At 42.1% G+C, this 27,760-nt stretch overlaps 1 protein-coding gene across 1 annotated transcript; it reads right to left on the bottom strand.

The window, feature by feature from the left end:
• Window positions 1–107: 107 nt before the first annotated feature.
• dnah10 (dynein axonemal heavy chain 10) lies at window positions 108–27,266 on the bottom strand. The gene is made up of 76 exons (XM_070963854.1): window positions 27,038–27,266; window positions 26,575–26,699; window positions 26,358–26,466; window positions 25,305–25,462; window positions 24,819–25,049; window positions 24,427–24,617; window positions 24,103–24,301; window positions 23,578–23,772; window positions 23,266–23,436; window positions 22,726–22,902; window positions 22,495–22,614; window positions 22,183–22,349; window positions 21,934–22,085; window positions 21,677–21,841; window positions 21,373–21,580; window positions 21,120–21,276; window positions 20,539–21,018; window positions 20,284–20,442; window positions 20,072–20,188; window positions 19,863–19,965; window positions 19,591–19,769; window positions 19,279–19,490; window positions 18,926–19,086; window positions 18,587–18,816; window positions 18,385–18,507; window positions 18,059–18,292; window positions 17,753–17,976; window positions 17,398–17,667; window positions 17,115–17,298; window positions 16,856–16,990; window positions 16,611–16,763; window positions 16,190–16,378; window positions 15,754–15,900; window positions 14,955–15,146; window positions 14,700–14,818; window positions 14,451–14,609; window positions 14,187–14,322; window positions 13,989–14,111; window positions 13,773–13,904; window positions 13,429–13,645; window positions 12,939–13,058; window positions 12,665–12,810; window positions 12,435–12,587; window positions 12,070–12,330; window positions 11,814–11,986; window positions 11,616–11,709; window positions 11,326–11,493; window positions 10,976–11,164; window positions 10,272–10,443; window positions 9,993–10,196; window positions 9,832–9,912; window positions 9,521–9,718; window positions 9,239–9,400; window positions 8,950–9,124; window positions 8,047–8,228; window positions 7,797–7,933; window positions 7,494–7,711; window positions 7,138–7,359; window positions 6,784–6,931; window positions 6,362–6,641; window positions 6,019–6,248; window positions 5,644–5,917; window positions 5,424–5,528; window positions 5,137–5,291; window positions 4,899–5,053; window positions 4,508–4,691; window positions 4,168–4,368; window positions 3,573–3,782; window positions 3,354–3,449; window positions 3,098–3,269; window positions 2,872–3,003; window positions 2,474–2,685; window positions 2,197–2,364; window positions 691–871; window positions 475–620; window positions 108–371 (listed from the first exon to the last, which is right to left on the bottom strand). Exons 1-76 carry the CDS (start codon window positions 27,264–27,266, stop codon window positions 225–227), a joined length of 13,383 nt encoding a protein of 4,460 aa, XP_070819955.1. The 3' UTR covers window positions 108–224.
• Between the last annotated feature and the right edge of the window lie 494 nt (window positions 27,267–27,760).

Here is a 27,760-nt window from a genome sequence, read left to right as displayed (position 1 = left end):
TTTTTAAGTAAACAATGAAAGAATATCATCTAGATTTATGTGTGTCTTGCAATGTATTTTTAAGAACATGTTATCTTAAATCATAACTTGTCTGCTTATAATCTGCCCATAATTAGAGGAATCAAAAGTTTTTTCTCTTAGAAAAAAAGTATCTTTGTTATGAATTAACACATCAGAGCACAAAGTGTGAAAGCTAACCGGCTCAGTGAGGCTGAGGATGGTCTTTAGTCAGCGTTAAGGCATAAACAGACTCCCTGGAGCACCCAGTGGGAGATGTGCATGGTGGTGAACAGGTCTGCCTCAAACACCAACCCTACACCCATTGCATTCCTCCGCAAGGACGTGGTGTACACCGGTGTCCGCAGTGTATTCTGTGGTACAAAATGCATGAAAATACACACAAAAGTTAGGAAAACTCTTCAAAACAGTCAACTGAAGTACCGTATGGAGGTAGGTAGAGCCTGTGGTACACACCTGTAACCTGAGGCGGCGTGCCTCAATGGGGATGACTTTGAGAATGGGCAGTTCAACAACCAGAGCTTTTGGTTTGCTCCTCACTAGGCACCCCTTCTCTGTGTCCCAGTCTGCTCCCTCCAGATACAGGCCGGACACAAAGCAGCCTGCAGGGGAAAAGACGATCAGTCTTCATAACTCATCACCAAACATGCTGCCAACAGTGAGCGTCTTTACCCTGCCCAGGTCTGTCACTGACTTCATCCTCACTGCGGTACTGGGTCACCTCTGTGTACAATGTGGAAAGATCCAGAGGCCAACCATTTTTCCTGCAAGCAGCTTGGACCAGGGCGGTCAGGTAGGACTCTGGGATATGGAGTCCTGACAGCCACATAACCTTTGGCTCTCCCTCATCCACCTGGCAGACACAAGACACATTAAAATCCAATCACTGGTCACTTCATTAGGTACGGCCGTAGAATGTAATGCAGTTCAATTCAACAGCTCTGCCATGAATTTGCTGACAACACTTTGAATTTTTCAGTTTTTACTGACACTGTGAAAAAGGTAATATTTCCACTTTATATTTTATTACTGAGGTCACGGTGGGTGGCGGTGTTGCACTGGAGTGCATTATATTGAAAGGTGTTTCTAATATATTCTAATTATTGTTTATATTGTTTGGTTTGATATTTAAATGTCCTTTTTACTGATGCCCTCTATGTCTGCTATCCACTTTTGCTGCTGTAATACCTGAAATCTTATCTTATAATCTGCCCCTCTCAAGCATGTAAATGGGGTGGCCAAAATATTAGAAAGACTTCTCAATATAATGCAGTCCAGTTCAACATCACAGCAAACAACAACCTCAATAATAAACATGTATTTAAATTAATACTTGTCAATCATAACTGAACATTATCTTTGTAAAGGCAGCATTTATGGAAGAGCAGTTGTATTGGATCAGATTAGATTGCACAGGTGTACCTAATGAAGTGGCTGGTGAGTGTATATTCTCAACTCACTTGTTAACTAGAAGGGCACTTGATAAGCGCAGGCCTCCGCTAAGGCCAATAGTCCAGTCTTCTATGATATGCAAATCTGGAAGTGCAAAGTTCACAGCCGATACAATTGCTTGTTCTCATGAAGCCTTAAAGTTTGAACATTTGTCCTTAACATCTCTGTTAGGAAGCCTCTTTGCTCTTCCCTTTCCTTGTGTTTCCCTGTGTTTTCCCCCTGTCCCTTTGTGTCATGTTAGCCTCTCCCTGTGTTTGTCCTTGGGTGTCTGGACTGGGCAGTTCCCTGCAATCATGGCTCACTTACACCTGCTTCTCATGCCAGTCAGCCACCACAGCTGCAGCCAATCCACACTCATCACCCAGAGGATAAAAACCCACATCTACTCAGCAGCCTTTGCCGGATTATTGTACTCACTAGCATGGTAACATGCCTTGGCCACTTCCTCTCCTTGTGCTTTTTTTGGAGTCATGGAGTCATCATATTTCTATAATGTGCTATGTTTTGTCACTACTGAGCTTTAATACTATCTACTGGATTTTAAGATGTATGGCATTCATTCTGCTGGGGCCAACTGTCCTATCTCATAAAAGCTAACAAAAATGAAATTTAATGGGTTCTTTCAGCTCATGCGACACCCTTCCACCATGTTTCATGAAAATAACTATTCGCTAATGCAGAAGGTTTCACATAAAAGGTTATCTGTGATGATGTATGCATCCTCACCCAGTAACTATACTGTTCATAACGCCTCTTGAAATGGCTCATCCAGTTGCCGAGGGACTTCAGAGTGTCAGGTGCCAGCTTTTTCCATATGGCAGGGATGTGGCCATTAAAAAGAGCCCGAGTGACCTCATCCAACTCACTGCTCATACCCACCTCTCCAGCCAAGGCCTAGGGAGCACAAGAGAATCAGAACAAAGCTAACACTGTGCAAGACATACAGACAAAACACCTATCTGTCTGTTTCCCCAATATCCCGTTATCCTCTACCCCTCCTCACCCTCTGCAGCTCAGCCAGAGAGCGCTGCATGCGGGCCACTAGTTTGTTGAAGCGCTCTAGTTCTTGAAGCAGCACCACTGAGGTCGGGGAAATGTCCGTGCCAAACCTTTTACGGATCACATCCATGTCGAATAACTTGGGCAGCTTGTTCTGAATGTCCTGGGCCACCTGGCTGATGTACCCATCCCTGCTGATGCTTGCACCAGATTCACCTGAGGCATAAGAAAGTGTGTAAAGGTCCTAAGAAAGGAAGCAATTGGCAGCACTGTGGCATGGAAAATAATAAAGATTACTTCCACAGATACACTTCAGCACTCAGAACTCAAGGTGGACGAATAGAATTCCTTCTTTTGAAATAAAAATAAGAGGAAATAAAGGTGAAAGATGCAACATGATACCTGTCTGAGGCTGCAGGTCTATGAGGTGAGTCCACATGTCTTTAGCTGCCTGTGTGTAGTATCCTATTTCTGCGTTGGAATGAAGACCCATTACCTCTGGTGTGTTTGCCAGTGGCAGGGTCTCAATCTCATCTGCAACAAATAACAGGCTAAAGCGATGAGTGATGACAAAAAATTAACTTTTTTTAAAGTAAGAGAATGTTAAGTGATGAAATTAACAACTGACCAACATATATTTTCTTTGGCCCGTTTGGAGGGATCTTGTAATCTACATCCTTGTTGCTAAAGAAGTGGAAGTGTCGAAAGGTGTAGAAGAGGAAGTCTCCAAAGTATTCATCCATGTAGACAGTCAGGATCCTGCGGTCAAAGCTATCTATGGCTCGCCCACCATACATCACCTATAAAACATTATCCAGGCATGCTAAACTTACGGCATAGTGAGATAACAGATAAATAATTTAGTGAAACACAGTTAGTCTGACCTCCCCAACAAGGTATTTAAGACTTCCCCAGGGAATATTGCTGTCTCCTTGGTTGTGAGCTTTGGTCAAGTAGGTGTCCAGGATCTCCATACACACCTGTGGAGCATAGTTACATTATTCAAACCACTGAAACATGAAATATAACTGAAAATATACCACTTTAATCAAGACAAAATCAATTATTTCCAATGTAGTGTAAATGATTCCTGCACCACTTACGAAGAAGTCAGACTCGTTGAAGTCATAGGGGACGTTCCAGCCAATCTTTCCGTACTTGCGTCTCTCTTGCACCACAGCATGGAAGAAGGCCAGCACATACACCAGGCTACGGAAGGCAGGGTGTGGGCATGCAGTCAAGGTCTCACTGGAGATTTTAGAGTACGTGGCTCTCATGTTCAGTTTGAGACCATTGGGAGGTTCTGTCACTACCTGTATACAATATTAAAACAAATGATACTGACAACTTTAAAATCCTGTCTCTAACATTTACTGTGGTTTGTAGTTTGGCTGCAAAATGTTTACCATCAAAACACCAGCCTTAACAAGCCATTTGCTCTCATATTCAGCTTTCAAGACTGCTTGTTCTTAACAATTTGTTTGCAGACTTCCATGCTCATTGAATGTGGTTATCACAATTTCAAATTGTCACCTTGATGTATTGAAAATGTGACAATGTCATATTCCAAACATATAGATTAAAATACAAAACGTATTTCAGGAAATCCTTATGCCCACTACTGGATCTTGGAAACACTTCCATCTCCAAAACATCTACAGAAAACACTGCTGAAGATGAAGATAAAATGTGTTTCACCTTCAGAGACTTTTGCAGTATCCCAATGGGGAAATCCTCAATGGGGTTGGTGGTGACCCACAAACGGAAGTTGGGGTTGGGCTTGGTGATCCTCTCTAAGGACTTCTCCAATTCCTTTAGCCACTTCACCAGCAGGTGACAGTTCTGTAGCATCAGCCACTGACCACGGGACACTGACCTCTCCAGCAACTGCAGTGCCACCTTTATCACAGGTACAGAGGACAATTACCAACAACTTCTTTTCTTTTTATTGATACTTAGTATGACTACTTAGTGATGTCTATACTCATTTCACTTGACCACACCTAAAGCTGTGATACGAAAAACAAATCTTCAGTACCTTCTCTTGGCCTTGGCCCATAGCAAGGAACTTGAACTTGTTGCCTCCAAAGCCTGACCTCTCTGCTAGCTTCATGAGGTCACTGCCTGGGTCAGAGCCAGGGCTCAGGATGAAGACGATGGGGGAGGAAGGTGTGCTCTGCTCATAAATTGCATCAAAGTTGATCACGGGAGGCTGGACATATCTGAGCAGAAATACAAAAAAACATGAATTGATTTCTCTGTTTAAATAATTATATCTTCTGTAAACTTTGTCAAATAACTGTTTAGTCAACTTAACCTGCACCACATTTGTGTATATACATTACGCACAGTAACAATATATGCATATATATATATATATACAGTTTATATAACTTCAACTGCATCATTGCAATAAAAAACAGTCTCACTTCTCGCCCATGGTGACAGTGACGTAGTCCGTCACAGCTCTGTAGACTCTATCAACACGGAAGCAGCGCAGCAGCAGCAGCTTCTGAAAGGCTGAAAGGTTCTCGTCATATTTCATGGGGAATGGAGCCTGTTCCGGTCCATCTAAGTCATACCACTGAGGAGAAAAAGAATGAGGGTTAAACTGAAGTTGATTAAAGCTAAACGCCTATGATAATTCCTCTCACTGTGGTCACATACAGACTTCCAGTCGGTGGTATTTTTCTCCACATCATCAGGCAGAGAGCCAAACTGCTCAGGAAAGAGCTCTGCAAGCTTTACTATGTCCTCCCAGCCCTGGTCTGGAAGCCAGTCACAAGGCTTTTTGCGCTTGGTCTTTTCCAGGGATAGATTACCTTTACACGTGAGGTGGAAAAATAAGAAAATTTGCTTTCACCATTGTGTGCATACACATGTTTGTGTGTACGAGTAATATCTGTGATCTACTTAAATATTTTAGAAGAGCTCAAATTCTCTAAATATCTCACCCTTGATAAAGAACTCCAACTCATTCTGAGGTGCCCTTCCTTCTGCCTGCTCAATCTTGATGGCCATATTAAAGGAAAAGAGCAGCTTGTGTCGCTCAAACAGACCTAAGGATATGCAGTCAGTTCAGGTTATAAAATCTACAAAGTCATCATAAATACATGGATCTAAACAAATTGATCTTTTTCCATCTGTTCTATTATTCAGTGTTTATTATTTTACCTGTGCAGCCATAATTATAAACACTGTGTGTCAGAGTGTTCATGATGTTCTTCAGTCTTTGGAGCAGGACAGAGTCAGGCAGAGATTTGCGCAGTGAAAAGTTAAACACTTCGAGGTATGAGGCTAGAGAGTACTGGTACATGCTGTTCACCAGAGCCATTTCTGTCAGTACAAAGAACAGTATAGCACCGCGCTTGGCAGCAGGTCGGTAGCCATCTCTCAGTTTATCAACGTCCATGGACGTCTTCACAGCCAGCTTTAGCTTCTCAAATACCTGAAGATCATAATAAAAAACCAAAAACACTAGGATCAATAACTTCAATCACATTCCCAATCTTCCATGAGTTCACAGATGCTTGCTGCAGCTAAACTGACCTCACTGGCTTTTGACTTTGTTTCCTCCAGTGTGTAAACCAGCTCTGTGTTATCCAACATGTTGCCTGTAGATGTGGCCAGCTCTCTGAGCAAGGAGTCGCCGAGGTTCTTCAGCAGTTTCTTATTGTTGCTTGTCTCTTGGATCAAATGCTCACGCTGCTCCTCCAGCTCCTTCTTCTCAAAGCCCATGATAACACTCAGCAGCTGGTCCTCAAGACCCTTAAGAGTCACTACACGTACCAGGGATACAATAAACGGAGAGACACAGACAAATAAAACATTTAATACAAGCTGTTCAAATGTTACAGACAAAAACTATGGTTGCCATATTCAAGGATCTTACCAGTATAGTTAATGACCATGGCTTTTCCAAACACTGATGGGGAATATTTGGGGTTAGCTAGTTTGGTGTTGAGGTACAGTTTAAAGTTGGGGTCATAGTCAACCTCCTTGTCCCCCAGCATGATGACCTGTCTGCCCTCAGCTCCTCTTACATTCTTCTCCAGGACATTGTCAATCACAGGATCTATGTACTCATCAACATCTTGGAAAAGGAATGGGAAGCCATATTTGATGGCCATCTCTAGCTGCTTCAGGAAGTCCGGATCATTGAAAGATGAGATCTGGAGAAAAAAAATGATGGTCATACTGTCAGGACCGCATGTCGTGACTCCTTCCAAAGTGCTGATCTGAGGCTGTCACCAGTCTAAAGCCGTCTGGGAGCAGTGATGACACATAACTGTACAAGTGTGAGACTTTTTCTACCTTGAGGTTATTGTTTTCTTCCTTCTTCTTAATCCAGTTGAGGGCTTGTTGTTGAGGGTCAATACACAATGGAAATCTGCAGCCTCTGGTTGTGAGGATTCCATTCTGCACTGACAGTTCATCTGGAGGCAAACCCTCTGAGCCCCATCTGTCATGCAGGGTTTATTTAATACACAGTTAGTCCCATGGTCAGTGTTGAGTACAGCCAAAATAAAGACACATCCACATATTCCCAAAAAGCACCTGCCCTCTTACCACACCAACAAATTCATATCATTTGACAAATACATATTGTTAATTGTTTTCTTCTGTTTCAAGTTTCAAAATCTGTCCAGAGCATACACGCCTTCTCACCTGCTGATTTCTACCTCATCAGTCAGAAGGTTTTCCAGTTTGAAAGGCTGGCTCAAGGGGATGCCTCTCTCCTGTACATCATTTACCCATATTTGGTAAACCATTTCATTCCTGAAGTCCCAGCTGAAGGCCCCTTCATAGCTCAGAAAAGCGGCAGAAATAAGAGAGTCACCAAGGAGACGCACACGCCGCTGCTTCAACTCCTCTAAATCATGTGTCCACCTAGGTGACAACAGTTGAAAAGAGGGAATAGTTAAGAGAAATAGGTGGAGACACAAAGGGACGAAGAAAAGGAGATAAAAAAGAAGCAAATCTTAGGGTCACAGGTGCATTGTCTGTGTCTTTTACAGCCTCACCGTTCATTCTCAGAGCTCAGGCCTGAGATGAGCTTGTCAGCAGCTATCAGCCTCCTCTCCATGAGCTCAGCTTCCTCTTGCAGCAGCTGTTTCTCCTCTATGGCAGCTTGGTACTTCTCTCTAAGTGTCTGCAACTCTTTCTGGATATCGCTAAGCTCGCTTTGAATGCTCTCCAGCTCCCCCTTACTCTGGAAGAAGTTCTTCTCTAGGCGTGCCACCTGAGAAAATATTGGAAATACGGCTGTTTAATCTGTTTTCCTTCTTGCAGAGCATGAAGAAAAAGCAGTGACAAGCCTTACATACCTTCTCTCTCTTAGGTTTTATCTCCCTGGCAACCTCACAATAACCCATGATAGCCTCAACAAATTTGAGCATTCCTGAGCCAGCCTTACTGATGGCTTGCATCTCCTCAAAGCTCGTTTGGAGGTTCTTTAGGAAGCCTAGCCAGGGGAAATTGCAAAGAAGCACAAAGAAGCACAAATGCAACTATCATATACAGTATATTGGCATTGTTATTTGCAATTTTAAGGTAGGTTTCCATTTGTCAACTTACCTTTGACAGTCCTGACCTGGTTGTTATTTATGGAATCGCAGTCCATCTCCATCAGCGAGCGCAGGAAGTTAGCCTCTGACATCATTCCCTTGGCTGACTGCCAACTGATGTCCTTGTAGCCACGCATCACCAGGATGCACTCACAGACCACCTGCACCTGTTTGGGTGGTTTTGCAAAGGATCTGCGCAATGGATTAGCAGGAGGAGGCAGACAGAGGGAGAGGGCACATTGATAGATGGCATAAATTTGCTGCTCTGGTCAGGAATGATAAGTCCTGGTGTTGCGTGATTGATCGGTGCTCATTCAAGATTTTGTGATTTCTTTTTAGCAAATATATTTCATTGGCATTTTGGGAATCATCACAAAACAACGCAATGGCATGAACTGTTCCACTAATAAACCCATCCAGCCCCTGGAGTTAACATGACAATATGTTTCTTTGCCATTTTTGTCACTGTCAGTAGGTTATCAGTCTGTTGGCATGGCATAATAAGGCTTTTAAGGAAGAAGAGCAACATGATTGTGATTCCAGTTGGCACCACTGAGTTTCAGAACAGAAAGCACAGTGTACAATTTTTTGCATGTTGGCTGCCCAACCCATTCCTCCCTCCAATCTTCTCCTACATAATAGCAGTTTTTGAAGCCTTGGAGATTTATTGCCTTATATACAGTTTAAGAAGAAAACATACTGTCAGTGCTCATTAAACTTTGTTGGGGAAAGAATGAAGGGCAAATTAGATGATGTAATATTGCCTGATCATCTGTTTTCTTAACAGAGGTTTAGTATGGGTGTTTGCTTCATACACGTCACTGTTTATCTATTGATTTATCCTGATGATCTAGTTGTTAGCTTTTTTAACAACAGAATGAAAATTAAGCTCTGAGTAAGGAGGGCAGTTTACCGGATCTCTGTGACATCAGATTTTTCCAGGTCTTGTAGGGCGAGGCGCGCTGCCTCTAATGCTGGCAGAGCTTCAGCCAGGGAACTTTCAGCTTCTGTCTTCTCGACTGCTATCACCTTGTTCTGCTCTTCAATCTCTTTGGCTTTGTCTTCTGCCAGAGTCTTTTTCTCCTCAGCTACAAGGAAAGGGAATTGATTAGTGATTTATAACAGCTGTGTTTAGTTTTGGAAGCCTTAGGTACAATGTGATTATTACAGCCCTAAGTTCAGAGACGCAGGTAGTCACTGACCCACAGTTGTGTTTGTGGTGATCTCATCCAGCAGGGCCTCACAAGCTGTGGACTTTTCAGCGAGGACCACTTTCTGCTCTGCTAGCTTGACATTCAGCTCGGCCAGCTGCTCACTGGCCTCCTTCAGCTTATCCAAACCTCCCTCTAGACGTTTGCACTGACCTAGAACATGGCATCAAAACAAAGTCTCGCAAATTATCACAAACACATTAATGCACAGTAGCCATGTGGCATCATCTAGAATCATCATCACATAATTTATAACATTTTCCATCTTCTCACCCAGGATATATTGGTCCTTTTCCTCCAAGAGGTTAGAATAAGTGTTAAGGAAGTCCAAGTAGTTCTTTGGAGTAACATAGTTACACCGCCTGAGTTTCTGCTGGAATAGCTTGCTGTAGTCACCCACAGAGCTATGAACCATGCACACATGAGCTATCACTGCTGCAGAGTGTGCCTCAGGAATCATTGGACTTTCACCTGCAGAAGAAAACAAAAACTGTGAATTCTAAGAAAAAAAAGAATAATAATAATAATACTTTTCCATACAACAGCTGCATTTAAAGAAGGTATAAATGCGTGTAATTACACACCAAGGAAAGACTGAGCCACTGCAAGTAACGCCTGTGGAGGCCATGGCAGGAACCAGTCTATCACAGTGTTGTTCATCAGTCCTGAGAAAAAAGTACATACAGTTAATGAAATAAATCAGAAACTGTATTAAAATCAAGTGCAGCCTGACAGTGTATTTCACCTGGGAAGTTCCTGCAGCGTGTCCTCAAGGTGTCTCCCACTGGAGACATGCCTAAAACAACGTGTAGATTGTTGGCACTCTTGTTGACAAAGTACTGCCACACACTCTCCTTAGAAGGACTTGCTCCCATCTTAAGAGCCTCATCGCGAAGCTGGTTGAGAACTGACTCCTTCTCATCATCAGGGAACAATGCGGGAACAATGCCTATAAAGAAAGAGCATGATCACATGACTACTACAGTCATGTGCTGTGAGCCACAGAGTTAAAGTGATATCCAACCTGAGGTGAGCATGTTGTTAATGAGTTCCAAGAAGCCTTCTTCAGCAACATGGGCGTCAGTGAAGAGGAACACTGTCTTCTTATTTTCAATACCAAGCTTCATGTACAGTGTTTTCAGGTCTTCACGGAAGTTTGACTCATTGTATCCTCTGCTTAGTGTTATCTCAAACACCTGGGAAAAGAAGGTTCCATCACTAGATGCTGGAGATTTCTTTGCAATACTCTAGATATGATGTTTTATGATGATGTTTATGATGATATGATGTTTAGAAATCAGAGTTAAAAACACTACTAATACTAATAATAATCACTATGAAGGCATTGTCTAGTTCAATGCTGCTTAACCTCACAAACCCTCATTTTCCTTTTCAATTTGTCCTTTAGGAGCTTTTTAAGTTAAGCTTTTTCACTGAAGCTATGACTGTAATGAATCAAATATTCAAAACTAAGATGCAACATTTTTATGGCAGTAGATGCCTAGATGTCTTCTAGATATCTTATATCTTGTGAACATATTTCCCCTACTGTTTGGCATGTCACATCTGGTGTCAAGTGGTGAAAACGTTAATAAAAAGTCTATTTGTTCTGACTTAAGTGTAACTGTAGCATAAACTATATGACTTTTATCTTAAAACCTCTAAGCCTAAAGAAATGAAAAATTTGTTTGTCACTGAGACTCATTTGCCCTTCTTGAGTTTTACAACCTCACAGCCGGCAGTGAAGGCAGCGAGCTTGGTGAGGGACTGCTTGCCAGAGCCCCCCACACCAACGAGCAGTGCATGGCCACGATCAATGCGGAGTATGCGATGCACCCGGGTCAGATGTTCCAGAGCGTCGTCAAACAGCACTAGGTTCATCCTTGACTTGTTCTCATTGTATTCCTCTAGAATTTCCTGCCCAATGCAAAAACAAAGCAGTCTCTCAGTATATTTAAAGAGACAATGTGGCAGTAAATAATTGTAACAAATGTCAAAAACTATTGTTGAATTATTACACTACTACTTCCAAAAAGAACATTTGACTGATACGCCCCTTCACAATAACTTGACAATACCTCAAATAGGGCTTTTGAAGCATCATAGTCCTGTATGTCCTCATAGACCCTTGGTTCAGTCTCACTGATGGCTGTCCTGTAGTCTCCAAAAAGAATTGGATCCCTCATGACTGCCTCCATGTCTGACTTGAAATGCTCCTCAATCAGGTTCTTTATGTGGCCTTGAACCTGGTGGCAAAAAAACACATTGGGTACATTTGAAAATTGCAATTACACTTGAAGGAATAGTTACACATACTGTGTTTGTGAATCTACCATAAATACCTACTACTACTACCAACAATCATTACCAAGGCCTTGTCAGTTTCATCAATGAGTCTGTCATGGAAGATTCTCAGGCACTCATTTCTCCAGACACGCACAAATTGGGTAACAGTCAAAAATCTGTTTTGAGAGAAATCAAGTAAAGCAAATACATTTAGGAACATAGACCTCAAACTGCAGAGTCTGTGCTAATTTGTTACCAGAGTGAATGTGCTTGACCACACCTGTCAGGTTTGGTGAGGGTCAGTCCATTGTAGACTCTTGACAGGTCCCTCAGGTTGAAGATGTAGTGGAACTTGGCAGGAGTGGGTGGCAGATCTTTGATGATGATGTTGTACAGTTCCAGTGTGCAGATGGTGACTTTATCACAAATCTTCTGTATTACGTCCTCAAATGGCTAAAATATTTGATCAAATTTATTAAACCTGGGTGACAACTGAGATTCTGATGTATTGATTTATGTGGGACAGAGATACTCACTCTGGTATGGCCTTTGATAATGGAAGAATAGATGAGGTGGAGGGACTCCACTGCAGGGAAGGGGATGCTGAAGACACTGAAGAGCGAGACAAAGCGGGGATCCACCTCGTTCCTCCCACCTCCAGCCTTTCCCATGGCAGCAATGAAGTCTAGGTCCTTGAGAAGTTTGTAGTTAAGCTCCTTCCCTCTGTCATACATGCCTCCTCGGTCCAATAACAGCTTCAGAAGTGCGATAGGCTGTTGTGTGCCATAATTATCCACCTAGACGAGCATACAGTATATTACAGTAATGTCAAGCATACAAACGCTGTCACTCACCACAGTGAAGGACATAAGAGACTTGGCTGGGAGCTTGGAGGAGATACCTTTGGCATATTCATATCATCAATAAAGACCAGCAGTCTCTTTCCCATAGGAGGCCCGTAGGTCTCTTTGGTCCTTTTCTCCACACTGGCCTCCAGGTTCCTCTGCAGGTCCATTGAAGTCGTTCTGGATGAGAAGTTGATGATCAGGGTAATCTAGAAACAGAGGGAAAGAAATTTAAACTCAAGTGATGTAACAAACGTATTCATAAAAAGTTAGATGGTAAACTCACTCTTGTATCGGCATTGAGGTTCTTCAGGAAGTTATTAATGATGGCAGTCTTGGAGGTGCCAGACTCTCCAACCAGCAGCACTGGCCTCTTGATCTTCACCATCTGTTCCAGGATCCAGCTGGCTCTTGTGGTATCCACAGTTGGCACTAAAGCAAAAATGGAGGATGACAGAATGAAAGTGGAAGCCTGGGAGGGCCAAAAAGTTTAAATCCAGCACAGTATGTATGTACACAGGACACTTGATTTGTTCTCGCCTCAGAGTTCACAGAATTACCTAGAATATCAGCAAACTTCACTTCAGGGTTGTGAATGTATTTAGTGACCAGGGAACTCCAGGGAACCCACTTCTCCTGCGTTCCATCAAAATGGAAATCATACAGAGTGGGGAGGTATCCTGTGTGGATGTGGACATTTTCTCATCAATAATAAGATATGAAAGCGACATAATAAAACTCTCCTGCACATATTCATGTGGAGAATATTGTTAAAAAGTCAAACTGGGTTTGTTATTGTCATGATATTTATTCATTCAGCCTAAAACCATAAAGCAATCCTGTCCATTGATTTTCAAGTATCTGCAATGATGGATGCAATGATGCCATCTTTTTTAATATACAGTCATATCTCCCAAACCTTGCTCCCTTGCATACAATATTGCATGTTACCCACAACCAAACTGCATATAAAAAGGTAAATGCATAATCTTGATAACACATACTTGTTTCATAATCTTAAAAGTACTAAATCTAAATCTTGCTTTTTACCTGGGATCTCAGCAGGTCCAACAAGGCCTTTCTCATCATGCACTGTAGTTAAGCAGGAAAGCCTTTTAATGAACTCATCAAACTTGGTCCTGCTGGTCTCCAACAATGTGGCCCCGAGCGAGCAGTATAGAGCTTCCAGGAAGTAACATTCCAGGACTTCAGCACTGCTGCTCTCACTTTCAAGCAGCGCATCCAGTGTCAAGCACAGCTGAGTCACCTGAACACAAAGCCAACGCATGTACAGTTTAGGCTAAATATTGGACTATTCTCATATTCAGTTTTTTACACATAAATACAACAAAACTGGTACTGGAGTGCATTAGAGATGGATGAGATTAACCTACCATGTTCAGATCTGTCTGAGGGACAACAGTCTTCAGTTTCTGGCCTTGTTTGCCATCGACAATACCGTCCACAATCATGTCAATAGAGCTGTGGACATATTTCTCAAACAGTTTGTTGAGCACTTCTTGTTCCTGGTAAAAACAAAGACAGTCTTGAGATGTTTTCAAGTTACAAGCAGTACAATTACTACAGAGGGTGTATGTTTTTTATCATACCCTGCCAGGTCTGTTGGCCACCCATCTCTGCCAGTATGGCGTATACCGCAGGTTTTTGGGGTCAACAAAAACCATCCCACAGCGGGAAACAGTAGCAGGGGAGGCATACTGCAGATCTCCAACCTGTGATGGTAAAGTTTCATTATATTATCCTCTGAAAGTTGCTTTGCAGAAAAGTGTAGGGAAATTCAGACAAACCTCAAACAGCAGGGCACAATGATTCTGTAAACGGATCCGTTCTCCATTGGCTAGGGTGAGGAGCTTGTTGTCATCCATCACTGAGTTCATATTTTCAACCCACAGGGCATCCACATCCCCATCGAACAGGATGTACCTGTGAGTCAAAGTTCCTGCCTTTATGTAGCATTCCACAGAAAGTCTTCACCATGGCATCATCAATGGCATACTGGAGATTTTAATCAACTGACTGATCTAATGTCTCCTTTAAATTAGTTTGTTTACCTTCGCTCTTTTTTGTCAGTAGGCTTGTTGATGTCCCGGAAGATGTTGGATAAGATCCCATCAGTCCAGTCTCGAGTGTCAGGGTCCAGAATGCCGTAAAGTTCAATGACACTCATGGCTTTAGGGTTCAGGGGACACATCTTGGTTTGCAATCCCAATCTGATGATGAGAAAAAATAGAAGGTTACGATTGTCCACACAAAAGATCAGGACGGTGGTGTAAACATAGTTGATGTAGACTGAGACTGACTTGGTCTGAGCTCGACACAGTGTGCTGATCACAACTGATTTCCCTCCACCTGTTGGGCCCACAACCATAGTCGTGTGTCTGGTCATCATCGTTTCATACATCTGCACCACTTTATCCACCTGGAACCACAGACAGCATGAAGAACAGAATGAATCAAATGCCTACATGCAAAAACTAAATCTTTGCCACTGAAACTCAACAATCTTTAAGTTGTGTAGGAAAGCCTGTCTCAAATCTAAGACCCAGATGGGACACCTGGTTAGGCAGCATGACATATTTGTTGTCTTGCAGGATCTGTTCCACAGCATCATTGAAGTTGGGATAGCGAACACGAGGGCAGTCCAGCCCCGGGAACAGATCTGAGATGAGCCCGAGGAACAGAGGCACGTCCTCAAACACAAATTTTGGCAGGTTCATGTCCCTGAGAGCACGCATCAACACCACATCCTGTGGAGAGGAAGGAGCAGAATAAGGGCGAATAAGTGACAAAAGACTACAATGCATTACAAAAGCTTTAAGAATAAAATTAACATGGATTAAAATGCGAAATATTTTCAATATTTTCAAATATTTAAATTTTTCTTAAACCTGCAGTTCTCCACAAAAAACCAAAATCATACACACACAAAAATATTTAGGTATATATGTATACAAGTGTTGTATTTTTCAACATGGGGCTGAGTGAGGGTAACTTTACTAGAGAGGCCATACTTTAGCCCTAACTTTAAATAAACTGACAAGAAGCAGTAAAATAATAAATAATAAAGTGCTATAACCCTAGATTTCAAATTGTTTCTTTCTCATATTCTCTGTGGCATCTGCAGCATTTCATGTTGCAAGATCCACGGTGGATACTGCCTAAACATTAGATGTAAGACCTCCTCTAAATCTTGCATTGGGCAGTCTAAACAAATTACCAATAATTCCCACCACCAATCAAGCTTCAGTCTATACCTGAGGGTTCACAAATAAATAACTCTTTAGTTTCATATTGCACATGAGAGAAAATGAGAGGATATGAAAATGAAACATGGAAAGGTTCGCTGGTCTCTACCTCACTGAGGTCTGGTGAGCCTCTCTTCAGCTCTCCTGCCATCACAAGGACAGATTTCAGGGCTCGCAGGCCAAAATCATAATGAGACTGCTTGGATAGCTGCTCACGAGCCAGCTTATACAGTACTGTCATCTTCTTTGCCAGCACCTAAATTGAGCAAAGGTCAAGAGATAAAATCCCCAACTAGAAATTGAGGTAGAGTTATAGGGTTTTTTTTTTCATGTTTAGTTTAGTTAATTGTCTTTCCACACTTAAAAATATTCAGACTAATCAATTGTAATCTATCCTTGCATTTCTGAATTACCTGTGAATACTAATATAAATCTTGGACATTACAGTCATATTGCATATACATGTTTTATTACACATTGCTCAGGATGAGAACATCAGCTAAATAGTAACAATATAATTTGTCTTTTGTGTGTGTGTCTTTTACCTTGGCCATTAGGAAGCCCTCAGAGAAGAGCATGATCTCACAAATCTGCTGCAGGTCAGGCACAATGACCACCACAGGTCTGAAAAGGGCTTTGACTGATTCTGGCAGCTCTGTGCGCCCTGCATAACCCGGGTTCATGGTGATGAAAATACCCATGCGGTCGTCCAGGCTGATCTCTTGCCCTTCAAACTGATATGCATAGTGAGAAGAAGGTGGTTTAGCGAGGAATAAAGGCTAGTTCAGCTAAAAAAGAGAACTATCAGCTTTAACTAAAAAAGTGCTATATAAATGCAGTTCATTTACCATTTAAACCATCAGTCATGAAAAAACCTTCATTTTTGTAAAATATCCTTGCATTTATTGAAGTGGAATTGTTTTTGATATATTCCTTACTGGTTCTGCATAACTGAAACAAACTTACATGAAACCTTTTCAGGTGCAGAATGAGAGCATTGCGGATAGTCTGGATTTGGGAGGAGATAACTGACAACACTGAGGCATCAATACGATTGAACTCATCAAAGCAGCCCCAGGCTCCACACTGTGCAAGGCCAGATAAGATCTTGCCCACAGCCTGCACACAAACAGGAGAGAAAATCAAGGAAAAATACTCGTAACAAAAAAATTTTGAAAACAGGTTTAAGATACTAAGGTTAGGCTTCTTACCATGTAATCCATGCCCTCACCACAGTTTGTGACCACACACAGCAGGCCTAAAGCCTTAGCCAGATCTTTGGTGGACTCTGTCTTTCCTGTTCCAGCCGGTCCAGCAGGAGCTCCACCCAGGTACATGGAGAGTGCCTGTGTCACACAACCACATACAAACATACTGCTGTCAAAACAAGCAAACAGATAAATTTATATGTGCTGATTGGGTGTTTTATTGATTTGTTTGGTTGATAGAAATTTGCAGTGCTTCTCAGACCTGTGTGATGGTGAGGTAGATACGGTCTGTCAGTGGGGTTATAACCAATCGACCGTTCAGTCCCATATATTCATAGCCGTAGGAGAACGAAGCACTGCACTGACGCACAAATAGGTTATCATGTTCTTTGACCCAGTAGAATCTTAGTTGGCTCTCCCACTCAAACTCTCGTGCATCCATTATACTGGAAAGAGAATTACATTTTTTTTTTAGTTCACCTTCAAACACATGAATTACACTGTCATGTGCAATGAAAACTAAAGCTGGCAAAGGTAAACTTTACCTGTTAAACACAAAGTTGTCTACTATGTCTCTTGCATGGACATCGATGATTAGCACAGTGTTTATCTTTCGTCTCTCATTTTTCTTCATAGGTTGTGTAATGCGTGTTACCAGCTCGTCAATCTGCTGGTGCATTTTCTTTGCATAGTTCTTCAGTGCATGCTTATCTCCTTTCTTCACACTTTTAAAGACATCCTCTACCTCCCAGGTCCACCATACTTGATTGGCAGCCAGAACCACCATGCCCTGGTACAGGAACATCCAATCCACCCTGAGAGACATGGGAGTGACAAATTTACTGTGGCTCGTTTGCGCACTCAGACAAAATTGCTCACACAAGTAGGATCTACACATACCTGCTCCTGTCTTCACAGTAGCGGAAGATGGCTTCCTTGGTTATGAGTCTATTAGTCTTCCTCATCTCCAGTAGTACTGCCATCATCCACTCCTCCACCCTGCCCTCCACTGGGACAGGCTTCTTCAGCTCCATCACCTCACCTTCAGCAGACACCATGGCTCCAACTATTGTCTCCCCATTGCTTTCCACATCAAACCTCAGAGAAGCTATGTTGTCATACATCTTGTGGATCAAAGAAAAGGAAAAAATATTTAGAAAATTTGTCACACACATGGAAAGCAGTGATCCTCCTCATCCTTGATACCTTGATCACATGCTCCTGGACACATGAAGGGTCACTACTGCCCAGAATGCTGAGCAGTTCATCATCAGAGATGAAGAAGAAGCGTGGAAATGCGTTCCGCTTGGAGTCCAGGTAGTCATTAAGACTCTTCTGGCACCTCTCTAGACCATCACTCAGGGCCTGCAGGTCTGTTACCCGGTTGGGAACCAGGCAACACCGCTTAATGTTTGAACTCTTCACTGTGTCACTCATTATCTACATAAAAATAATAGAATGCCAACATTATTTAAGATTTCCAGTAACAAACTACTTTGCTGTCATCCGGCTAACATCATGGCAACACTTACTTCTTTAAACTTTTTGTCAATGTTATCAAATTTCTTTGCTTCCTCGGGTAACTGCAAGCGAAGGTCCCCACCGATGAATATGCTCTCCAGGTACATCCATTTTCGTTGTACTAGCAACCACACCTGTGCAAGAAATATTTTTTCAGTCAGGATTTTACAGATCAGCTCCAGTGTGATGGGAGATTTGATGGCTCTCACTGACCTCTATGGTTTCGCTGATAAGGGACAGGTCTTTTTCCCACTGTTGTATGGTACCAAGGAAAGGTCCAACAAAACGGCTACCTGCCATGCTCTGTAAGTTCATGGCATCGTTGTCCACATTCAGCAGGATCTCATCTACTGCACCCAAAATAAAGCCACGTTCCTCTGTGCCTTTAAAATAGGGCAGCACACTGAACTTCATGTTTTCCCAGGTCTCCACCACCTCCTTCACTCCCTGGAAGAACAGATAATATGCTTTCTAAGTATTTATGATTTCACATGTTAAAATGATGCAACTGATCCCTAACTCCAGTTTGAGACAGTTCACAGAGACGGAAGCTTGCCTTCTCAATGCTGAGCTCTTTTACAGCAGAGGTAACAATGTCATCTATGACATTTGCATATTTATGCAACTCCATAGCAAACATGTTTTCCAGAGTGAAGCTGTCAGATTTCATCTCAAAGCTCGTGCCGGTCCTTTCCATCAGTTCCTTCCAGTGTCTGAAGCCGGAAATATAAAAACACACGTTCATTTCGAGTGTTTCATTTGATCTTGTCATACTGATCATATTTACATATTTTTATCCCAGTCAACATACACTTTTAATATTTAATACTCTATTGGTAATTGGTATTTTGTTTTGGGTGTAAGATTGATTCCAGTTAGGCTTTGGTGTCAATTTGCAGACTGACCTGTCTCTGAGGGCTTCATTCTTCAGGTCCAGCAGAAGAGGCAGAGACTCTCTGAACTCCTTCATGCGTCCTTCTAGGAAAAAGGCCACAGGTAACGCCCGTACATCTTTGGGTAGTTGTCTCAAGCTTTTGATGAAACCCTCAACACCCTCCTGCAGTAACTGGATGTTTAAATCCACCCACAAGGTCTCAGACCACTCTGTCTTTGCATCCTGAAAGATGTAAGAACAAACAAAAAAAAACAAAACCACGTTAATCAGAATTATGCCTAATGTGCCCCAATATGCAACTTTAATTTTAACTGTATCTGACCTTCTGAGCTTTATAGACGTCATATATCTGTCTCAAGCCCTTCATGTCCTTCTGAATGCCGATAACCTCTGGGTACATGGTGACTGGTAGGTCCAACAGCTTCTCAGCATTTGCTAACTCCTGCCGTTCTGCCACCATTTTGGCAAGGTCTGCCTCATATGTTGCCATAATGGTCAAGCCTGCAAAGAACATAAGGCAAAGACTTGTTCCTCCACTGCACGTCAAGGTTTAATGCAATATACTACTATAACTAAAGACAATGTTCAAAGTACCTTTCTCCAAATCCTCTCCCACAGCTCCAGGACCATGCATGTTGAAGCTTTCAGCAAAGATAGACAACTCCTGCTTAAACTCTTCAATCTTCTCCTTTGTAATCTTTGAGTGTCATGAAGAGAACAGGAAGAGGACTGTAAGTATAGATTTCTAAAAAAAAATCATTTTCTGTTTAAGCAGATTGTGTTGTGTGGGTTTGACGTCTTACCTCAGTAAATGACGTCTTGACATCTGTTAGACTTCGATCCACCTGTCTGGATTCTGTAAACAGGTCACTCCACATCTGGCTGATTTTGGCTACCAGCTCCAGTTCATCCTCTCCAACCTACACATAGGAAATAGAGCACAACAATTCAACAAGGGACACAATCTAAACTTTTGCTTTCAAGGGACAATAAATTAACATGAAACACACAGTACCTCTATTTTGTACATGGCCAGTGTTCTGTATCTTTCCTGGATATCAGTGAATCTCATCTCCACATCTAGAGACATGTCCCTGATATCTGAGATGGTGCTAAGGACAGACTTCAGGTTTTCAAAAGTGTCCGGGCTCTGTTTCAGCATCCTCGAAAGTTGCTGTTGTATGAAATAGCAATGACAGGTCACACATAAAAATCAAAGAATATTTGCTATATAAGCATATGACACAAACAGTGTAGCATGATTCATTACCATGAGTTCATCTCTCAAGCTGAAGAGGTCCTCTTTGGCAGGCTTGTTGAGCAGGGTACCTAGTGAACTGATCCAGGACACAGCGGTCTCCTGCACTGTTTGAGCTAGAGGCTCCAGGTTTAGATGGATGATGTGCTCATTCTTAAACAGAGGCTCCAGCATCACCTCCTGATTGATACGAGAAAGGAACTGCAGTTTATCGTCATACATGACACAGGATGGCTTTCTTGCAGCAAATTTTTCATTGACGATGGTTTTGTTCCTTTCCCAAAGGGGCCGATAGCGTTTCCAGTGGTTAAGGTGCCGATCCACAGACAGGAGCAGCCGCTGGATGTTCTGGGACACCGTCATGGCGCTCTCATTTATCTGAGGATGCTGCCACACGTCACTGCAGAAACTAAATGTCACCAACTCCTCTTCGCCATCCACCCGCTGTGGTGGGCACTCAATGCAGGTTCCACGCATCCAACGCACAAATTGCTGAAACACAAAAATATGGACAGAAACAAGTCACGTCAGCTGTATTAGATTAGAAATATTTTTTCATGCAGTGATACTGAAGCGAATCATGATGATCCCACCTTGGTGCTCTCTACACAGTCTCTGATACACTGCATGATCAGCCAGTAGATCTCATTGCTTTGAGGCTGCAACACAATCTTGGGGGCAGACAGGATGACATCAATTTGGAAAAGAGCGGTGCTTCCCATCAGAGCCATGTTGAAGGCCTGAATGTTCCTAAATGTGAAAGTCAACAAGAGGGATGATACAAAGGTTGAGACAGATATTGTGCTTCATTTCAAGTATGTAACTTCAAAAACATTGTGTAATTACCTCAGCACCATCTTTATAAGGGAGTCTAGCACCTTGCGTTCCCAGTACATGTAATAATCTGCCATACATTTGGCCTTGCCAGTGCTGGTTTCCATGATCAAATATTCTGTTTTAGTGATGAGGGGCCCAATGTCAGCATACTTCCTGCGCAATAAATTCAGGGTCTTGACCCTTTCTCGCTCAATGTGTTCGCAGAACTCCTTGACACCTTGAAAAAACATGCAAATAAGTCAGAGAAAATAAGTTTGAATTCTTATACAATAATCATTATATACAATAAATAATATCCTTCTATTAATTCTACCTGGCAAATCGCTTGCTTTATCTGGGACTGGAAATTTCAGTAAGTTGGCCATCACCATGGACTGCAACTTGGAATCAATGTCTCTCTCATTCTTCTCAATCTGACTGACAACTGACTCAAACTTAGAGACGGTCTGAATGCCTCGCTTAATGAAGTCGTTGATACCTAAAAACCAAACAAACATTATTAATTTCATTAGACCACAAGTGTGCATGAATCAGTTTACACAGACATTTCAGCCTCAGTAAGCACCGTACCCAAAGAAATCCAGTTGAGTCTTTTGCATCCAAAATGCATTTCGTCTCTGACAGCTTTGATCTGTTGAGCCAGCATAACAGACTTTGCCTCACTCAGGCTGTCCAGCACAGAGTGGTAGCAGTTGACAAGGTTGTGCAGATCATCAGCATACCTAAAAGTTTGAAACAGGTCAGGCCAGAGATTATATCAATCAGTGGTACTGTGATTTGGTATGAACTCTGTACTCAGTTACTGGTGAGTATCATTACCTGATGAATTTGTGCTCCTGTATAGCAACACTTTCGGCCATCTCAGACACACAGTGGCCCAGTGCCACAAGGTTCTTTGCCTCAGACATGATTTCCTTGATCTCTGGAGCAAAGTTCACAATGTAGCGCACACCCCTCTCTTGGCTGCTTTCAGTTGGTGGGGCATCCTTAAAATGAGAAAAACCCAAACAAATGAGAGAATATTTACCGTATCTGTATTTTGCAAAATACTGAGTTATAGTTATAAAAAAGTAAATAACAAAAGGTACATACCAGTTCTGCCTGGATTTGTTTTTCCCTGGTAATCATGACCAACAAGCTTTTTTTAAATAGTAATGGCAAGTTACATTTTGTCTCAGCCATCCAGTACTCATACTTCTTCAGCTCATACTCCCTGATCTGCAATGCCATTTTTGTGTACTTGTCCTTGGCCTGAGTAAAATGCAAGAAAAGTCACATGAAGGCTTTCAGCCACACTTTGGTGTCTCAACAGTTTCAGATTTACACTGACCTGTACAGCTGTGGAACAGCGAAATAACTCACCACTTTGCACTGCTCACTCTCCAGCATCTCTGGCACTTTCAGGAAGGGAAGGATGGTGTGTTTGATGCGATGTAGAAGAGATCGGGCCCATCTGATGGCTCCTGCCACAGGAGGCTCATTCTTATTTAGTGGTGGTTTGTCCTTATTTGTCTCAAACAGTTCATTTATGCTGTCCACCTACAACAAAGACAAAAAGATTTAGGCATTTTACAAAGATGCTTGTGACAGCTCATTCTATTCAAAGTGTTGACTGATGAGGCTGTGTGTAAAGTAAGGGTCCATCCAGGGTTTATATGGATTAAGCTGAACCTTGACCTGTCACAGGTATATGGAATTTAGTTTGTTAGATTTGTACCCTTGCTTACAATACAATGTAAGTCATACTGAAAAAAAAAAAAAAAAAAAAAAAGCATTCATGGACTGTTTTTCAACTGAAGCTTTGTACTGACCTGATGTTAGCACACCATTTGATAGATATTCAGATGTAGCTGCAAAGTCAAATATCAACCAGCACTTTTTGCTGTTTTCACAGTAGATTACCTCTTTGCAATACTGAGTCAGGATGTCATTAAACTTTCTCATCAAATGGTTGCTGATGGCCTCGCTGGAGTGGATGTGTTTGAATTTCAGGAGCATGTCAAAGGCAGCAGCTGAGGAGCGCAATATCTTAAAAGACTGATCAATGAAGATGATGGCCTCTCCCTCAATAGCCTGAGCAGACACATGTAAGAAATGAATCATTTTAAAACTAAGGCATAGCACAAAGAAGGTTATGCAATTTTATTGGTGCACAGTGAAAGTACATTGAGGGTACCATCCTTAATCGAACTGTTATTGTGGTCTTACACTCACCTGGACCATAGTTTTGAAGTCCTGCATGATCATTTTCCAGCTGCTCATGTTACAGTTGTTGAAAGGGTTAAAATTAATGGCCTCAATAGGCAAAATCAAACTATCCACTCTGCACAGCACTTCATCAATGCGTTTTGGGTCACCGGTCACACTTTTTAGCTCTGGACCAAAGATGTTGGAGAATCCTTCCAAAATCTGCACACAAAACACAAATCTGAGGGAATTTCTTCAGAAAAACTAAGTAGCTTAATCATCTGTATATTTTGAAGAACTTATACCTGCATATTTTTATCTCTCTATCTACTTATATCTCCTTTGTGGTTGTTGATTGGCTGCAATTTCCTTCCCTTGTGTTGCATCAGAATTACTGTGGATTAAGTTACCCACTATAATTATGACCTAGGCACACAAGGCAACTCACACTCATAGGTAGGCACACACACGATCTGCTTGTTCAGTTGTCACATCCTTTATATACATTCACATGTTCAGTGAGAGGTCAATATGAAGCATATGAACACTGACCTGCAAAATATTGTACAGGTCCTGGCAGATGGAGGCCATGTAATCAGTCCTCTCAAACAGTTTCTTTCGGTCAAACTCCCAGCGTGAAAACCTGCCTGATTCTTCAATTTCAGCCCGCATGTCAAAGTAGGATGACTTCCACTGGTCCAGGACCTGCTTAGCATCATGCACCTTGGATTTGGCCACTTCTCTCTTATCTCTGTCCAAGGCACAGCACATTGTTAAGTTACACTGAAACCACAACCAATTTGACTGAATGACTCTGACTGAACTCTATGAAAAGTCTGAACCTCCAATGTAAAATTGAAATGTATCCACACATACTTGAATAGTGTGTGGACATCAATGGCTTGATTAACACGTTCACACAGCTGCCAGGCAATACGCTCCATCAGAGGGACCATACGCTCATTGGTGTTATAGTGGCTAGAGATCATCCATACAATTTGCAGGCTGTCCATTAGAGGAGGGATGGTCTCCATGATCACACTGAAATTTGCTCCAGTTGCCAGATTCTACAACAGACAATGGTAACTTATAAGTGAATGTGAGGATAGAAAAATTACTGGTTACAGTCAAAATGTTGATTAAATATTGTTGGCAAGTATGTCTTTGTAATTACCAGCTTTTGGGAGTTACACTGTTCATTATTAACACAGAAAAAAGTAAGTCAATGGAAAGAATACCAAGGAAGAATGCATTTTAAAAGAGTTTACCATGAAGTGTCTTTCAAGTACACTGAGGTAGCGTATATTATCATCTGACTCCATACAGTATTTGGTAAGTTCAGCAACTGTCCCCTCCAGGGTCTGAACAACGCCTGCATCTGCTTTGTTCATCACCTCCATGATCTTCTTCACCACAGGCTGTTTAAGCTGCTCACTCAGAGCACTCAGGATGGATGCACGCTCCTGCCAAAAAACTATCTCAGCCAAAGGGCCGGGTGCCTGGAGGAAAGCAGAAAGTCAATGTTTCACATTGGTCTATGGATATCACCAAGTATGTTTTATGCTTTCTTTCACCTGTTAATTTCATTTTGATCTGACAGGGATTTAATTTCTTGGTAATATTTCTGACATTTCAGCAGCAACTATACATCTGAATGCTGGGCTTGAACCAAAGTCCATCATCTGAAGTTTAAGCTCCTTAACTATCACACCACCAAACCCACCTGGTTTAAAATTCAGAATATAGTCACAAACCTGTGGCTTTTTGCTCAGCTGCTCCTCAATAACAATGGTAATCTGAGTCTGCCAGTTCATCACACACTGCTCCAAGTTCTCTACCGTCTCTGAATTAGAAAGCAGTACATCCACCTCCGGCTCCAGATCTAGCTCAGGGATGTGCAGCGTAACCTCATCTGCGACAAAAAGACTGCTTTTTAGACTGCAACAACATTAACTATAAACATGAGCAGTGCTTACACTTAATCTCCTGAGGAAAAACTGCAAGAGGAGTGTGTTGCAGCAGGGACAGTTTATAGTATAAAAAGTCCTGTCATGACACAGAGAGCTCAAAATATGCTTAAAAGGTGAGGGCAGAAATAGGGAAAGCCAAGTAGTTGCCAATTATTCTGCTGTGTTCAATAATTTTTTTTACTTGTTTTTTTGATAATCAAATACTGATAAATTCCTGACAATGCAAACAATGAGTCCTTGGTTTATTTAATAAAACAAACCTTGACTCTGAAGGTGTTGGAGAGTTGTGTTGACTACTCCCAAGAACTTGTACGTCCTGTTGAGCAACTCATCACGAACTGTGAACTGTCCTCTTGAAATCAGGGGTCTTTCCTCTTCACTGGTCTCCTCCTGCGCAGAACCGTCCCTGCTTTGATACCCAGCACCAGTCATCTTCATTTGGTGGGCAGTAAGCAAGGGTATATACACCTAACAAGAGACACAGTGAAAATGTGCATCCTATAGTATTTATTGAGAATATCTGACATCTTTACATACATGGTTGATGATGATGGTTTTTCTGTTCTTGTTACATGAAGATGCAGTCTAACTATTAGTGGTTGCTGTTGGGTTGTTTTTTCATTTTACTTACATGGGCAATTTTCTGCTGCAGGACAAGAAGAGGGTGTCCACAATGCATGCCAATGTCAAATAGCCCGGGCATCAGGACGCTGGCTTCAAGCATGTCAAGTGGTTCAACAATGGTCTCTTTTTAAAACACAAATAATAACATTGTGGTTATAGCTTTAGAGAGGCTTGAATCTGCTTCACTGTAATGATACTGAACTGTCATCTCACCCTTTGTGCTCCTGATGAGGTAGAAAACAGGGGATTTCAAGAAGGTCTCTGGGTATTCGTTTACTGTTACGTGAAGATCCACGTGATAGACTACTTGAACCTCAATCCTCTGAAAACACAAACCAGACACGGGTTTATATGACCTAATGTTATTACATCTATAATACAACGTGAAAGCAATGAAGACAAGAAGTTTGGGATGAAAGTTTGATCTCACATGGCTGGGGCTTTGTTCATCTGTCTCCCCTGATCCTGAGGTCACCTCTGCTTCACTCTGGGTCCAGGACTTCTTGTCAGGATCTTCAGAGTCTCTGTCTTTGCCCCTGTCTGAGTTCATAAACGCTGTGGTTCAGTGCAATCTTATTATCCTCACATTAACGCATGTTGCCCACTTTCTACTCCTTCGCCTCTGATGCATTAACATAAAGTCAGGTCACGGAGGTAAGGATAAGATAAAATTTGATGTTTTATTTTATTTTTTTAATCCAGGTGGTTGAGGTGCAAGAGTTATGAAACGACCGTCCGGGTTTTCCAAACATCTCCGCTGAAGTTAATCAACTCGCTTAATCAACTATTCTTAAAATCACTGACGGTTAATGTTACCTGTGACAATGTCTGCTAACAGCTCACTGGTTGACTTCGTTAACGTTCACGTACACGAGAAGCAAAAACTTACTTACCGACTGGAATTTCAACTTCAATTTCTTCCTCTCTAATTGTTTTGAAAAACATGAGACATAATGGCGAGTCTTCCTCGGAAACAACGTTCAAATAGCGGATAATCTTCTCTTCTTCCTCTCCATCCCCCCGACTGAGAAGCTGGTCGAAACAGTTCGGACTGTCCGGTAAACTGAAACCGGCAGATACGCGCTGTCGGATCCACTCGACTCGTAAATCGTCGTGAACCATATTTGTCAATTAATATTAGCGAACATTTGAAATAAATACCCTTAACTACTATATTGTTGACCTGTCGCCATTTGAAAGGCTGTCAACTTTCATTTACCGTTACCAGTAGCTTTAACAACCATCCAAGCAATGGTGTTGCGGTTTAGCGTTGCCACGGCAACCAGCAAACGTCTCGCGCTTACAGTGTACCGCTGTGGCTGGGAGAGAAGCCTGGGTAATATGTTCCCACAGGGCGGACTGGAAGGCTGCTGCCCGCGCCGCGTTATCTGCTGCTCACCTGAGCTTTGGTCAAGGGTCTGAAAACCTTGAAACTCTTTCGTAAACCTCGAGTGGGAGCCACTTTGCTAAAATTCAGTGTTTAAAATTGGCTGAGGTCACTGTGGCTGCACATCACTGAATACCGAGCCAATCACTGCATCAACATATGACTCGACAGTCAAGATCAATAAAACAAAAATAAATAAATAAATACATACATACAGAGACTGCTATTA

The sequence above is a fragment of the Chaetodon trifascialis genome, chromosome 6 (assembly GCF_039877785.1).
Source record: "Chaetodon trifascialis isolate fChaTrf1 chromosome 6, fChaTrf1.hap1, whole genome shotgun sequence".
NCBI lineage: Eukaryota > Metazoa > Chordata > Actinopteri > Chaetodontiformes > Chaetodontidae > Chaetodon > Chaetodon trifascialis.
The sequence above is the reverse complement of the archived record's forward strand: the minus strand, read 5'-3'. Positions and strand labels throughout refer to the sequence as shown.